Source organism: Motacilla alba, chromosome 1A (genome assembly GCF_015832195.1).
Source record: "Motacilla alba alba isolate MOTALB_02 chromosome 1A, Motacilla_alba_V1.0_pri, whole genome shotgun sequence".
NCBI lineage: Eukaryota > Metazoa > Chordata > Aves > Passeriformes > Motacillidae > Motacilla > Motacilla alba.
The window spans coordinates 15,790,498-15,807,806 of record NC_052031.1 but is presented as its reverse complement, the minus strand read 5'-3'; the positions used below and the strand labels follow the sequence as shown (position 1 = coordinate 15,807,806).

General features: G+C 34.8%; 1 protein-coding gene across 3 annotated transcripts in view; it reads right to left on the bottom strand.

Annotated features, from left to right (window-relative positions):
- The window catches only part of TBC1D22A (TBC1 domain family member 22A), a 139,823-nt gene that overhangs the window by 100,131 nt on the left and 22,383 nt on the right, over positions 1–17,309 (bottom strand). For all 3 annotated transcript variants that reach the window (XM_038153033.1, XM_038153034.1, XM_038153035.1), the window contains exons 6-8: positions 15,151–15,279; positions 13,957–14,019; positions 8,190–8,304 (exon numbers count right to left, since the gene is read on the bottom strand). In XM_038153033.1, coding sequence (XP_038008961.1) covers positions 8,190–8,304; positions 13,957–14,019; positions 15,151–15,279 — 307 coding nt within the window. The remainder of the gene's footprint in view (positions 1–8,189; positions 8,305–13,956; positions 14,020–15,150; positions 15,280–17,309) is intronic.

Here is a 17,309-nt window from a genome sequence, read left to right as displayed (position 1 = left end):
ATCTAATGGTATATTAGAGAGCGAAATAAAAATTGAGACAGAGAGAAGAACTGATTTTGTAAAACTGTACTGTCTATAGTAAATCAAGGTCATTCAAGACAGTACTAGGAAGCAAAATAACAGAAAAGCATGTTGCCATATCCCATATCTGTCTACGATCCTTAACCTGCTAAGCAAAAAGTGTAATTCACAAATCCTTATCATGAGCATGTTATTACCCAGCTAAAGCAGTCTCAGTGCCACCTGGCACTGAACAGACCTTTGCGTCTCCCTTCTTCCCTGACCTGCTCTCATCCCCACATCAGCACTCATATTCTTCTCTTATTTTCAAAATGAATGCAGAAAGTTTAATAACTCAGTTTATCATGGGTCTAGTATCCAGACAGTTTAACTGTGCCCAAGGAAAGCCAACGCAGACCAAAAAGAGAAGACAAGAATACACAGGGTTGGAAAAGAAAAAGCAAAGCCACCTATTTTGACAGCAGAAAGCCCTGCTTCAGCTGTGCCATCTAAGTACACAGAAAGCAAACCCTTTTCTGACCAACTAAACCTAATCTGGAAATACTCAAATATGTGACTCCAGTGTGAAGTTTAAGGAATAGAGATATGAAGCTAGAAAAGGCTGGGTACACTGACCTCTTGAAAGAACAAAAGGGATTCTGGAAGATTCTACTCTACAACACATAAGAATCCAGCTCACACTGTCCCAAGCCCTCACAGGGAATCAAATACATGAATGAGTAAAACACATGCAGCAATGTACTACTAACCAACTACACTATACAGTTACTTGTAGATATATGCTCAGCTGCTCATTATTGACACCTTCTCTCAAGGTTACTATGTTCTAAAATATGTCAAAATTAGGTTGGTGCAATAAGCCAAAATTCCACTAACTAAAGAAGTAAATCACCTCATTTTATCAAAGCTTATAAAGAGCACTTATGCCAACAGATCCACTCATATAGTTGATATTAAATGCCACCACAAACTTCCAGTAGGTTAAGCAACTAGGGAAAAACAGTAGGGAATAAACTCTACCACTTGCAAGCCACACACAAACTGCATATCTGAGTAAAGCTTAACTATGTTCATTAGGACTCATATACTATCGTAACTATATTGAAACATAGTCCTTCAATTTAATAGTTTTATAACTCTCAAGCCGGAACAAAATGCCCACTACAGAACGAGTCCACCGCAGCTAAAAAAGTAATATTGCAACAGGTCATGGTAAACGATAAAGGTTAATTTGTCCAGGTAAATAACTAAAATAAAGATTCAAACACAAAATAAAAGGATCAAAAGATAAATAGGAATTTATAGCTCACTGGTTCCTATCAATCAATTCTACAAGTTATACATTAAGTTATACATCTTAAGTTATACACAAGTTACACATCCACATTACACAAGTTCTGCCAATAATTTGCCCTTCTACATGCTCCCTTATTCCCTAACCCCTCACAAACTAAGTATGAGTTGTCCTCTTAATACTATCCCTATCTTCCTTAGTTCTGTTTGGAATGCCTCCAAATAGCTTGCTTTATGAACCAACCCTAGACAGAACAGTATATCATGGCAAGCGCTACTAGCTGACAAACAACTCAAAGAATTCAGTACTACTTATTTTCACATGGATTCTCCCACCTGTTTAAAGTTAATAAAAGGGATATAAAATAGTAAGGTTTCTTTACCCAATTAGGCCTGAAAAACAACATTATATATTAATAAAGACAACTGCTCAGAGTTTGTGAATAATTCATTTGTTCTTAAGTAAGACATACATAAAAACAAATTAACAATTTAAAAGTATAATCTGTCCAAGTGCTTCAAAAGCATGCTTTTTAAAGCACTAAAATTCAGGTCTACATTTTTCTTGTCTTTGTTTCCAGGTAATTCACCTGAAGGAACTTTGGATTTTTTTCAAAAACTACAATTCAAAAATATTTAAATTAATGGAAAAAAAAAATCTGCTTTCCTACTGCAGTCAAAATCAGTCCTGCTTCACAGTACAGAAGTAACCAAGTCTTTTGTGTGTGGGCTCAACAAAGGTTTCTGCTTACTTCTGGACTTGTCCCATGGTGCAAAGCAGAAGCCATCAATTTGTAAAACCAAACTCAAATACTGCCTATCTTATTCATCACAGTTCTCTCTCTCTCTCTCTCTTCAGCTACCCTGCAGCAAGTACAAAATACTTTCACTGACAACAGATTGGCCCAGCAACAGGGGTAGAGTGGGGTAACATATTCCTAGAAACTGAAAAGGTGAACAGTGGATATCTCAAAGCAAGCTAAGATAATGCTGAACAACTTCTATGCTATGTTATAGCTATCAATATATATGTACACATATATACATATATCTAGGTGTACATATACTAAGTGTTCAATGATACATGAATGCAAAGAGTGCAGCAGAGAAAACTGATGGGTAAGTAATAAGATTCAGGTCACCGAGTGGCTGGTGTGCATTGCAGCTTTTTCAGAGGAATGCTTCTGATGTTTTCTGGACTTATGCAGAAGATGTAATTGGCTTTTCAGTACTTTCAAGTCTTGAATTCAACAGTTTTGTGTAAGATTTCTTCATTCTTTGCTCACCAAAAATCACACAGATAACAATTCTCTATTTAATTATCAAAGAATATTTCATGGAATATTGCTCAGGTTTATGATAACTTGACTCAACTTTCCTGATGTCATTAGTATTACTATAAAATTATGGAAATATTAAGAAACAGCACTGAAATATACTTTTGTATATGGAAACTACATTACTAGCAAATCGCATTAAGGAGAAAAAAAAAATCAATGTGATTAAATTGAACTTGTGCTATGGAATTTTCATCTGACAGAAAAGTGATTTTAATTAATTTGAATAGTTTTTCATAAAATTTTACAAGGGTTTTAAAAAAACATTCATTTTCTTAATACTTTTACAACTTGCAGGAAAACATTAAAATATAAATTATGCTTCATGTCCCTGCTTTTATGCAAATTCATTTTGTGTTTCATAAATCATTTCAAAAATGCATAAATAAAAACATTTTATTAACACATTATTGTGCAAAACCTTTTATTTATATAAGCAAAGAAAAGCCTGAAAACAGTAGAAGTTTATTGCAAAGTTTAATGCCAAAGTTAAAAGAAAAGCTGAAGAGCATACTACAATTACAAATAAAATCTTTGCAACTCTCTCAAACTGAAGAAATCCCTCATATTCCTGAACTTCAATCCTGGGAAGTCTTCCAGAATTTCTCTCCTGATACATCAGAAGATGGAGAAACTTGAAGGCCCTGGGAGAAGGAGAAGCATCCAGTTAATCCAGCTGTAATTCTTTGTTCTAGTTTACAAAAACAATTTGTCATCCTTCAGTTTCAGTCAGTCTCTTCTAAATAACTACAAATTTGTTATATCTTTTCTACTTTCTTTCCTCAAAACTTCAGTGTACAAGTCCTATTCATAATTCTGCAAGGACTAGTGAACTGGTGGAACTGAATAATGAAAGTCTGAATATACAGACAGCAGGATAAATTATCTCAAATTAATTTATATACTGTAGCAATCAAGGCTTCAGCTTCGTCTTGTAAAGGAAATAATGCATGCTGAACAAAATTTTACCTTATAACCCTGTAAGTTTGAAGAAAAGCAATTCCCTACAGTCAGTGGGTTAATACTCCTTGCTCTCTGGCTTGCTTTCTCATCATTCAGAAATTCAGTTTTACGTACATTCCAAACAGATCTATTTATTCCACAAAAATTACAACTCTCCTGAAAAAAAAAAATCTCTGCTTAACTAAAAAATTTTCATATTTTATAAACAAAAACAGAGGAACTACCTCAGATACAGTCATGAGAAAATACTCCAAAACTGTACTCTAATTATACAATGAAAACAACCATTTTTGATACAGTATTTAAACTGTGGGGGAAAAAAACCCTAAACTAATAATTTTAAATACAATTATTCACTGTTAAAAAGGGCAAAAGGAAGACAAAATAGAGACTGTATACCAGTTACAAGGGCAGGAAGACTTCCTGTAACATATGACAGGGAATGGAAAAAGTAGTAAACAGGGGAGTTATAGACAGATGAAGGCATTTTCAGGACCAAAGAACCGTTCTTCACTCATAGGAAAAGTAGTCTGGGAATAAATCCTATCCCAAATCCACTAGGATTTGGGCCTAGATTAATTATCCCATAAAGTCATAGCAGTATCAATTCAAAAACACTAGGTAACAGAAGTTTCATTTAATGCCATCTACAAAAGGATTTAAGATGACAAGAAAATATACTTACAAGGATAAGATCTCTCTTCTCGAAGTTTTCAGTTCATGAGTTCTTGTAAGCATCATCAGCTTGTCTCAGGCTCCTCTATTTCAAGAAGATTGCAGACAATATCTCAATTGCCATTCCAGTCTTCAGCAGCCTCATTTTTCTTGTCATTCTTTATTTGACATAGAATGACCAAGTGCTACAATAGTGTTTATTTTCTGCCCTTGACTTCCTACTGACTGCTAATTTTCCCTTGATCCAGCACTCCTAGGCATCTTAAAATTATTTCATATGGCTATTCCACTTAGCAACAACCTGACATACATCCTTATCATGGTGGTACTTCTCTGAAACTTTGACCTCTCTGGATGGTGAATAAATCCACTTCATCTTTGGGGTTTTAGGTACACACACAAGCCCAGTGAACAATGATGAACTGGAATGTCAGATAAAGTGAAGTGTAGGTGAGCAAGAGACCACAAGTAATTGTACAGCACATCTTAACATTAGGAAACAATGTAGCTCTGCAGGAACTCAAGGCAAGAGGAAGGTGTACAAAGAGCACATCCACCTGCGGCAACTTGGAATAAATAGGACTTGCAATCCAGAGCAAAATTTCCTTGTCCACATTAAGTCTACAAACAGTGAGCAGTCACATGGTATATCTTATCTCATCAACAAAACCCCCCCTGGTGCATCTGCAGGGATGAGATTCGTTTTGACACAAACTAATATGCTACAAACACAGAGGGCTTTCAGGAAAACTGCCCTGACAGTAATTAGCATTTGTTCAGACAGCACATGTTACAACAGTACTACGTCATGCAGGAGGTTAGAAGTAAGCCCAGGATAGTTTTCCTGCACCTCCAGTGTTTGTATTTCTAAAGAGGCTGTTATAGTATGACAAAATAAGATTAAATACCTCCAGCATTTTTCATGAGGAGGAAATTTTTTTTTAAATGTTGAGAATAACACACACAATCATCTAGTATAACAAACCTAAGGTTTAAAATCATCTTCCTCCTAATTTAGACCAGTAAATCAAAACTGACACTACTGTATTCCAGCAGGGGCCAGTATCTACCCCATCTGAAATTTTCTTTAATTATGGTTTTCCCTCCCCTAGCTTCATTTGACAATTAAGTTTTATCTTGCTAAAAATGTTACAGCATTCTGGTTTTGTTGCAAACTGGAAACTAATGAGATATCACCAGATTACACTTTGATCATACTGGTGAAATGTACTGAACATTTAACACACTCAATTCCTATATTCAAAAACTCAATATAGTCTGCATGTGTGAATCTATGTGCTAAAATTAGGTAGCTCAATCCATACTAAACCATCAAAACATCTATGATTTCAGTGCTTATATACACACCCAAAAACCGACTTTATGGCATTCTGATTTGAACGAGAAGTAAATCAGCATTTTCATCCATATCATTTTTATCTTCATAAGTTCCTTAACCACACTTTTCCAAACAGTTTGCTTTTCCAACAGTTTGCTTTTAGCAAAGCAAAAAGACTGCCATCACTAGAACAGCTGTGTCACACACTCGTTATGCAAGATTAAGGATTAATTAAGGGCTCTCTCACTTGTGATAAAGCTAAAATAAACATGGCTTTCCTCCAATCAATATTTGACAAAACTGCAAATGTTTTGTCAATTACCAGGATGTACCATCAGATGACCTAGTCAGAACAGATTTATTATTAATGGCATTGTCAATCATAAGAATTTATTATTAATATAATAATTCTTTAGGACTTTTTTAACTACAGAAAGAACTTAAAATAAAAATATTATTACTTTCAACTGTATAAATTAGGATCCAAGTGACTTAGAACTGCAGCAGAAAAGGTTTCAGTTAAATTAGGAAAAATACAAACACCCATAGTGAAAAGATTGCAATAAATAAAGCTGTTCAATGTACAAATCAATATTCATGTAAAACCAAGAAATGAGATCTAGAATAAAAGTCTGAAGTAAATACAGAATGTTACTGAAGTAAATATAAAAATGTTCACAGTGTAAGCATTTTTTATAGGAAAATTTTACAATTCTGTGGTTATTTCGATATCGATTACTAAAGTCAAATTCACAGTGTTAGTTTTGAATCCTATAATTTTATCACAGGATTTTTGATGTACTTCATAAATGCAACAAAAGCATAAATGCATTTATTCATTCTAACTTGAGTGCATCACTCAGTGTAACTTAAGCATATTAGAAAGTTTCAAATCAAAAAGCTATTTAAAGAAAAATCTTTGAAAGTTTTTGTATGTCTCTGGGGGAAATAACTGCTGTTAGCACTTAGCCATGACCACCACTATACTGAAAGAAAAACAAACCTTGATTTGGCTGTGTTTCTTATTATATAGATACTAGTTTTTAAATGAGCTTTCAGAATACAGTTTTCTGAGCTTCATACATTTCTCCCAACTATCTTTTAAGGTTGAAAGTTTCACATTTTGTCTTTCTTCACCAAACACTCACAGGAACAGCTACGCTCTCCAATATGACAATCCTGACAAAGTGGCAAATACATTAACAATCATGAGTCTCCAAATGTAAGTTGGTGGTAAAGACAAACTTATTTACCATATTAATTAAATGGCCTATTTAACATGGAATATCAATTCTCTAATCACATCTCATTTGAACTTCTTATTTCAATTAGCAACCCTAAAGTCTACTAGAGACCCCACTGTTCTAGGATCATTAAGAACATTTTCATGATCTGTCAAATGAGAGAGTAAAAGGCAAAAACTGCAAATACTCTCAGGAGTAGGCCTCTACCCTACTTAAGAGATGATTAGGGAGAAAGCAGCAGTAATCCTCATTAGTTGCTTAGCAATGAAACATCCCCCTATGAAACAAGAAATGAACAAAGCAACAGAGGTTGCAATGCAAATGAGTAAATGGATAGTCTACCATCCACTCAAGGATAATCTGTCCTTCATTAAAACTAATCAATCTGGATTAATATACCTATGGATATCTGGCACAGACAAGGTAGGAAGAATCCACTGTAGGCAGCCCCACTGAAGTAGCCAGACAATACATTGCTCAAGTTTGCATACACAACACTTAAATTCTCACTGTATGTGTGTATGATAAACACAAGGAAAACAATTTTAATTCAAAACAGATTAACAGTATCATTTTTACTGTTAAACCTTACCTTTTATATCCATAGTTATACCCAAGTTATTAATGAGTTAATATTAACAGTTAGTCATTCTCTTAATGATTATAACAACTTAAATAGATTTAATCCATGTCTAAGTTGTTTATTTTTTCAAAAGTATATTCACACATAAAGCAAAAAACTCAACACAAATGGAGTTGATGACACTACCATTGTTACCAATGCTGCAAGTCTCAGAAGAGGAGAGTTCTTAACCAGAGAAATTTGATTATTGTTGTCTCAATTTTCAGGCCCTGATTCCAGGATGCCATTACTTCAGTCACAGATGCTGTTTAATAGGTTCCCTTTATTTCAATTCTCCCACAACTGATTTTAAAATATCCATGTTTCATGTGTTACTTTTTTTGCTTTGGTGGATTTTTTTCCTGCAAGGCAGGCATTTTTTGTTTTGCTGCTGTTTTACGGTTCATATGTACAATATAAAGTTTAAAAAAAAACATTAATTAGAAGAGAAAATAAAACAGTGAAGACTTCTTAAGCAGAAATCAAGATGGTTCCCAAACTTCACTGACTACCCAAAATCTGGTTGCTTTTCAGCATATATTTAAAGCAGTACAGATTTATAATTACAAACATTTGTGATAAAATTCATGTATCAAGTTATGCTTTGATTAGCTCATCCAAACTGTTAGATTAAAATGAAAACAATGTTTCAAAATCAATACTAATTCATAATTCAGTATTAAGACATATCTTACCTATGTATTCACAAACGAAGACTACAAAAAAAGGAGTAACAAGATCATTTATGCCCTGAACATATCCACTGGCTGGATGACGTATTGCCCAGATAAACAAAATTCTTTCAAAGATCTGAAAAAGAGTTAAAGAAACCATCAACTTAATTTAACAAGTGATAAGCACATTTTAAACAAGACACCTGTAAATTATCATAACATCATAAAATTACAGAATATCCTGAGTTGAAAAGGACCCATCAGGACCACTGAGTCCAACTCCTGGCCCTGTACAGGACACCCCAGGAATCACTCAGCCATGTGCCTGAGAGTGTTGTCCAAACACTTTTTGAACTCTGTCAGGCTGGTGCTGTGACCATTTCCCTGGGGAGCTTGTTCCAGTGTTCAACCACTCTTGGAGTGAAAAACCTGTTCCTGAAATCCAACCTAAACCTCCCCAACTCAGCTTTGTGCCATTTCTTTGAGTCTTGTCCCTGATTATGAGAGTGAAGAGATTGGTACCTGCCCATCTGCCTCCCCTCATGAGGATGTTGAAAACATTCTTGCAGTTAAACTTAATATCATGGAGTTAAGTAGTATAAAAACCATGCATACAAAAGCATAAATGAACACTGGTATTCATAACCAACTCCCAATGCTATGTAAGCTCCTCAGTTCTTCAAAAGGAAGCATTTTCAGGATATTAGCACATGTTAAAACCAGCCTAGTATATAATTCAGTTATAGTAGTTAATACCAAGTAGCTCTTATTCACTGGAGCTTTTCCAGTAATACAAAATTCCTCTTTTCTCAAGGGAAAGAAATATGAAATTATCTTCCTATAATTTTTCATCTCTTTGAAAGAAGTATTCTACTAAACATTCCATTTATCCCTAAGTAACAGAAAGAATGACTTCATATAGAATCTAAACTATAACATGCCATAAAAAGAGATTCCCCGAAGTTAAGCTTGCCTAATACTCCAGTGTGGAGATTTACACTCCAGGCATCTACACACTAGTTAATGAAAAACCTGAAACAACCAGGAAATGTAGAAACAAGGCAACTGCGTGTCATATCACAGAACTTCACCCTCTCAACTCTGTAAACTGAAGCTTAGGTATCTGTAACTGAAGTTTAGGATCTGCAAAAGCTCACAAGGCCAAGCCATATCTCAGAGTGAGAAGAGAGGAAAGCACAGAAATCAGAGAACTTTTTTCTGACTCCATTCAGGTCTGTGACAGGCTGTATCTTGTCTCAATTATTTGCTTCTGAAGATACTACGTGCCTTTGAAAGGCTGCAGATAAGCAGCAGAGTGAAAGCTGCTACATGTTTTGTCCTAACTACATGCATGCAATCAGAGATAAATAATCTGAAACAAAAGAATGTTTGCTCATTCATGAGAGCACAAACTACATTGCTCTTCAAATCTGGCCTCAATACTAAAAGAAGGAGACAGTTTGGAAGGACCCAAAGGATTCTGTGCTTGCTGGATTGCTGCAACTCCAGAAGTCAACGAATGCTCAGGCTTCAGGAAAGCCAGCGAAAGACCTGCCCTGAAAGGATGTAATAGGTGGAGGAAGTTTAATTGTGAAGTCAGGATTATTCCTATTCAATCTCACTTTAAGTTTTTGTTAGATTAATAAACTGAATGTTTTAATTCAGTTTTAAATAAAGACTCATTATTTAGTTTAAAAGTGCTCTTGCAGTCATTTTTAAGTAAGGAAAGGTCTCAGCATAAAGGACTCACATCCTGGTGCTTGAAATTCCCATCACAGGCTTCCACACAAGTTAGCTGAAGCTGAAATATATTTGCACCTTTTACTTTGAAAACAAGTCTCAAATATCAATATCTATCCCTTCTCCTATAGGCTTTCTTTTGAGAGTCAACTGTCCTCCAGGTTTTGTGTTTCTCTGGCTGAAAATTCACAGAACAAGGGAGACAGTTAACAACAGTAAACGCAAAAAGTTTCAGTGGGCACTGAAAAACAAACCTTAGGACAGCTCACATCTGATCCAGTACAACCCAAACTGAGATTCAGCTTTTGGGCAGTGTGATTTCAGAGATTAGGCAAAAAGGGAAGTATTCATTAGCAAATCCTTCATACAAGCCTCTTGTTTCCATTAGCCAAGATGCTTATTCCTTTAGCTACAAATTCTTGGTACTAGTTCTGTCATCTCATGCATTTTAACAAGAACTGCATATTAAACCAAACAAAAAAAACCAACCTCTGCCCTTTAAGCAATAGCCAGTGGTGTTTCACTGTCTAGCAATAACTGTATAAAGATTTTACACTCAGCAATTTACAACATGTTTTTGCATCTTATGTAATCATAGCCCGATGAAATTACAGTTGTTTATGTAATATTTTACTGTACTTTGCATTTACTAGAAAACTTCCAATCTAGCAAGGTTGGTTAGCTCACAGCTACTCTACCTGCTTCTGTCCACTGCCACTTCTACTTTCAACAACAGTAGTCTGTTGTTCAAACTACAATTTGAGAGAGCTATCATTCTGTGTTTCATTTCTGAGAAAGGACATGTTTAACATACTGCAAATACAAACAACTTTCTCAAAAAACAAATATCAGAATGAGCTAATAGAGAGCTGATCAAATATCAGAATGAGCTGATAGAGAAACCTATTAAAGTAGCAATTGCAGAATGCAGAATAGGGTTAGGAACTCATAGGAACTCATGGTGTGATGGGGCTACAAAACATGTACAATCAACAACCAACCAAAATCAGTAAGATCAATGAAAATACCCACTGCAGAAACTATAAACATAGTGTTTTTTCATGAAGGTGTGTCTGAAGTCAAACAATTCACAAATTTGTACCACCAACCTTTCGTTTCCTCAGAACCTAATAAGGCACAGTTTGCACTGCAAATTGAGAAGCCTATGGATTTTTAAATGTTTTTAAAATCCAAGTATGAGGGGGGTGGTGTTTGCCTTTGTTTGGGGCAGCGGGAGTGGGGGGGGAGTGTGTTATATTTTTGAGCAGGAAGTGATGGCACATCAGCTTTAATACCCCCAAATGCTTCCAATCAGAAATTCTGAAATACACACTGAATAGCATTTTCAATTTCCTATCCATTTTCATAAAGTTTCATTTACTGTCTGAATCAAAAATGAGCACTGAAAACCTCAACAGCAGGCTGATTTAAGTTTCTATACAACACTCATGACTGTATTCAAATAGGGCTCATTAAAAAGGTCACTTTCCCAAAAGGATCCCTTCTTGATTTCCAAACCAGCAACAAAAACTGGAATTATTTTTCTACTGTGAACCACTACATCTCATGAGATGTCATTACCAATCTATTATTCTCTTTTGAATTTGACTCTCATTTATAATTACAGCAAGAATTATATTCATATACATAAAGAAAAGAATCCATCAGCTTAAACGAAGGTTTGAATTACTTGTGGGTTTTCCCACCTCAGAGGAACTTCAAAACCTCCAAAGCCTTAATTCAAAAGCTTTTGAAAATTTGCTTTTTGTTTTCTAAGTAGAGGAGGGAAAGGAAAAAAAAAAGAGGAAGGACAAAATTTAAATTATTTTAAAATTGTGCAATTTTCTTGAAATTATTATGTATAATATGCAAACATAGATGGAAAGTACACAGCCATGCGCTTTCCATTTCAACCAAATACAGTTAAAGCAAGAAAAGACAATCAATTAGACCAGTCCACATTAGCTAATCAAATTTATTACAACTAAATAATAAGTAGTCTTTAAAATAACTTGACTGCACTATATGAAAGACCACCTCCCACTCTTTCGTTCTTCTTTTTCAGAGACACTATTAAGTCATTTTTAGTCCTTTGAATCCTTGCTCCAACACTACCTTCTCCTCACTCAGGATCCATGCAACTCCCATAAAAAATAAACACTTTAAACTGATTTCAGAATGAAACAAATAGGTATTTCATCAGATTCAAAAGGTCTTCTTCTAAACAACAACATTTTATTACAGAAACCAAACTCTGAGATCAGGTAAGAAATTAAAACAGCCTTATTAACTCTAATTAAAAGTTCTTCAACAACAGAGACTGATACCACCAAGAACAGCAAAATCTTGGAATAGCAGCATTTGAAAATTTAAGTCAGGAGACTGAGGTTTATACATGTGCTGTCTTTCTGAAGCTCTAACCAGTGCTTTTATCCAGTTCTGTCAACTACAGTGTCTTAATCTCATTCTATGGGAGATTATTCCCAGTACTGGTATCATTAATCTAAACCTCGGCAGCATCAGAAGTACGCACAAAACTCACCATAATACCCACAACAACAGTTTTGCACCTAGTGTCATCCTTTAAAACCTGTCTTTGACCTCTACTCTGATTCCCCTCTCCTCTTTATAGCCCTTGCAATCTCACCTTAAAAAGGTGGGAGTGACTGTTGCTCACCAGAGACCAGCATCCTCTTCTCTCTCTCTCTAGAAGAATCAGCTCTGGGAACAACACACCCTATCTGCAAGAGCCCTTGGGAGTAGGGAAGCATCCCTGCGGTGCTGAGGGATTTGGTGGTGCTATGGGAGGTCTCCAGAAACTCAGAAAGCAAGAGAAAGAAACACTGGAGAAATTGAGTGGTATGACCCTTTCAGCATGACTTTTAGAATGGCATTAAGCAACTAGAGTTTGGTTAAGATCATAAAGAGAGTAAAAGACAGATGCAAGCCCACTCTCTCAGTAGCACACTGATCTAATTAATTTCTTTAATAGTTTATTTCTTATGGGTATTGCTTTATTCTTGTACCTTGATTGTACTTATACTACTCCATTCATCCCTAGAACAGCCCAGGTAAAACACCACTGTGCAGAAAGCAGGTGGAAAGCCCTATATTTATGGGGTTTTGTTTTGAAACACTGTACTAGGCTATTTCTTCAAACCAATTCTCCAACGTGTGGAACAGCACTGCCATTAAACAAATAACAGGAACAATGGAAAACCAAATGAAAGCTAGTTCTGCATTTAAGTTCTCATAATAAACTACCAGACTGTGATCTACCCGGATCTATAGTTGTATGAACAGAAGCTTCATGGCAATACATTTGAAGGTCTAACTAGAACCATTAGAAAGGAGACTAAGAATTCAACTAAAAAACTGAAAAAGGATAATCCACACCATCGATGCTATTTATGACCTATAAACTTCAAAATGAAAAGTCCCCATGAGATTCAATTCCACAATGTTATAGGCCAATTTGATTAATATATCTACCATTAATCACCTTTAATCACATTATTATATATTTACATTAATTATATAGTTACAACAGTAGTAAAGCAATTTAAATTGTGTACTCAACATACAAAACTTACAAGGAAGCAAAATCAGATAAAGCATTCAAACCAGTTGTGCTACAAATTCAACAAGGAGAATTTCCCAAGTGGAACACTCTAAGAACTTCCAGACTTTAAATGATTTTGTCAACTACATGGAACCACAGGACTATGCTCTGGATTACTTAAGAAATACAATGTTAATAAAATATATAAAAAGGGAGAAAAAGGGAGAAAAACCCTCAAGGGCACAAGATCACAACAAAAACTGACAGATTCAATACAGGAAATTAATGAGGTGCCTTTGCCTTTATTACTCATATTTACACTGTTATCCTTAAACTCTACTTATATGTTCTAATTTTTTTTACTTCTTTAAGCTTGTTCTGAAGTCAAAATAGCAAGTGTAATCAAATTAATTATAAATCAAACTGTGATATCAGATTCATTAATAAAATGTTTCCTCTAACAAAAAGAAAATAGATCATTCTTACCTCTGTTACTTTGGGCTGAAGTCTTAAAACTTCAGGACTCATGCGTGGTATATCTATGTGGATCTAATTAGACAAAGAAGAATACTGTAAAAGGAACCAACAGCACACTTTCTAAGCAACATGATACTTAAAATAATTCTATTGGTTTACACTATTAGTCGTAATTCCATTGTATCAATGCTTTTGGGATAACATGGATTTTTACTGTATTTCAAAACATACAGCCAAATCTTTAAGTTAATCTTTCAATGAAGCAAAATTTAAAAACACATATATTTGTATTCACATTCTAGGATCCTTACATCACATTCTAGTTATCTGCAAATCACTATCATATTGGCAATACTCATTACCTCAGGGTCATTATGAGTAAACACATACTACTGCTTCTGTAAAGTCATATTCAATGCCACTATCATAGAATCATGTAGCATGGAAAAGACGTTAGAGATCTTCAAGTCCAAATGTCCAAAGGTAAAAGAAGACTTTAGCACCTATTTTAATGTATTTGACAACCAAAAACAGAGCACAAAAATACCAGTATCCCTAAAAGTTTTATTCCAAACTTCATAAAGGACTTTTATGCAACAGAGTGCTCAAGTGATGACTTTGTCTTCCATTCCCAAGACTTATGTTAGTGATGCTATATACTTCTTGCTACTAAAGATTAGTCTTGAAGCTGAAAGAAAGATCTTAGCTTCTTCTGTCCCAAGGAAGGCTGAAGTATCATTGCTCAGTGTTACAAACTACTCATTTCAATACAAAACTTGAAGAAAAGTTATCTGCTTAGCTGGGTGAACGAGAAAGTTTGACACCCCTATGTTTATTGCACATGCAGAGGTTTATTCTCATGCAGAAGTTCAGAGGCAGTAAGAAACAGTCACTGTTTTACTTTCCCTGTCCATCTTCACTTATTTGAAAGAGGGTGTGAGCAGGAGATGAAAGATTTAAAAATACAACTGTTGCTAAACAGAAAACCATGGCAACACTAACATTAAAAGAAATCCACTATTTCGAATTTCAGATCAAAACTACTTCGTATTTTTGCTTCTAAAATTTAGGAAAATTATTAGAGGGTCATCTATCTGATAAGATTAAAGAAACAGAGAAAAACAGCAGCAAAGTCCAAAAATAATCTTTAAGTTCCTTAGCAAGTGTTCTGTAGATAAAAGTGAATTCAATCAGGTGCTCTACCTGTCTGTAGGTATCTTGGTGGTTTTCATCATTTCTGGAATCATAGTATTGTTCAACAAACGCAAAATACTCTTTGCGTTTTCTTTGTAAAGTGCTTTGTCTTCGGTCCACATTTGCAGGAAGATAGCCCTGAAAAAACAGTGAAATGATAAAGATATTACTCTTTACCTTACAAAAAGCACTGCAGGCATTTGATTACATGTGACAGGAGATCTAACAAACTGATGCAGTGCCATGCGCTCCCACACAAATCTAAATAATCCTTTACTAAACTATTTTTTCTAATCCCTCCAACTCATATAAAAGTCAAATACAAACATCTTACAAAAACAGCTGCTTTTTTTCTTTACCTTTTCTTTTTTTTTTCCTACAAAATGCAATTTCTCATCAAAAATACTAAGATGGTGTTGATTTTTGAGGAGAAAAGCTTAAATAAATAAGTTCAGGTGAATTTAATAACATATGAGTTCCTTAATTTATATGTGGCCAGTATTGGAGCAATTTTATTAAATTTTTAAAGCCTGTGTATTAACTCCATTGCCTTTAAGTAGGAATTATATACATTAGCAAGGGAGGCCTAGATTCAATATTAGGAAAAACTTCCTCATGGAAAGGATTATCAAGCATTGGAACAGGCTGCCCAAGGAAGTGGCTGAGTCACATCCCTGGAGGTAGTTAGAAGACATGCAGATGTGGCCCTTAGGGACATGGGTTAGTGGTGGACTTGGCAGTGCTGAGTTTATGGTTGGTCTACACAACCTTAAAGGTCCTTTCTAACCTACACAATTCTAAGATACTATATTAAAATCATTAAAAATGTTATTCCTGTACACTTTAATTACTTAGTTTATAATGACAGGACAGTAAGTACAAGCCATACTACATTCCAGATACATTAAGAGGTACTTTCTTTGGCAAAATGAATTCCTTTAAGAAATACAGACTTGTGTTTGATTCCAAATACTTTAAATCCCACCAGCTTCACTTTTTCCTAAAGAGTTTGTCTGACATTTAATATCCTGTCGCAGTGTTTTGTGTTAAATATTGAATTTATTCAATAACTTTATTGAATAAAATTTATTTATTCTCAACAGTAGTGGTTTCTTCCCTGTAAGATATCTTAGCTGGTTGCTTTAGAAAATAATTAACTTTTAAAATCAAATGTGACTGTTTGAAGCACACCGATACTTTCTCAGCAAGGCTTTTTGCCATTACTCAGTTTCAAAGACTGAGCTAATCTTTCAATTCGACATGTCATGTTTCCTGATCACTTTACCAATTAGGTTTTATTTTTAAAAGCTGGGAAGGCTTGCAACATATCAGCAGCGAATAAACTCGTGGAGAGTTTAATCCATTTATTCATTAATTTCCTCCAAAGGCTTTTGCAAACATATCTTTGGCTTTGTTATTCAAAAGAGAAGAGAGCCTGTATAGTTCTTCTTGCTGTTTAGGTAGAGTGTGCTTAACATTTTTGCTGTATTTTAAAAATAAACCATGTCTTTTTTTTATATATGTTGTTACCAGTAGATATGCATAACATCAACAGAGTATTATACTGAAAAACTGTCTTCATCAAACACTTGTTAACATTATTAACATGCTGACAATGTAACAAATAACTGATCAATTTCTTAAATCATATTTTTAGAATTCCAATTTCTATGCTGGTTTTACAAACAAGACAATCATCATCTGCCTCAGATACCACTAAGTATACTCCCTTCCCTGAGAAAAACTAAGTTTGGGCTTTTCAAATAAGACTTTTGAATAATTTTGAAACAAACATATACTAAAACCATAACTATACTTGGGTTTCTTCAGTTTCCTGGTTGTTTTTTAGTATCGCAACACATCTTAAATCAAAATATCATTTGATTTTTAGGAACACTTATTTCCCCAGGAGCTCCTGGTGACTGTATACAATCATAAAATGGTTTGTGTTGGAAAGGACCTTAAAGATCATCTATTTCCAATCCTCCTTCCACTAGAGCAAGTTGCTCAGAGCTCCATCCATCCTGGCTTTAAACACTCTCAGGGATTACCATTATTACTCCCTTACCTGAGACATTAACAGTAAGTCACTATTAGGTTATCACCAGAAAATCATGGTGGAGCTTATGACCAAAAAAACTGAAAGCACTTTTCTTTCCCACTTGGGA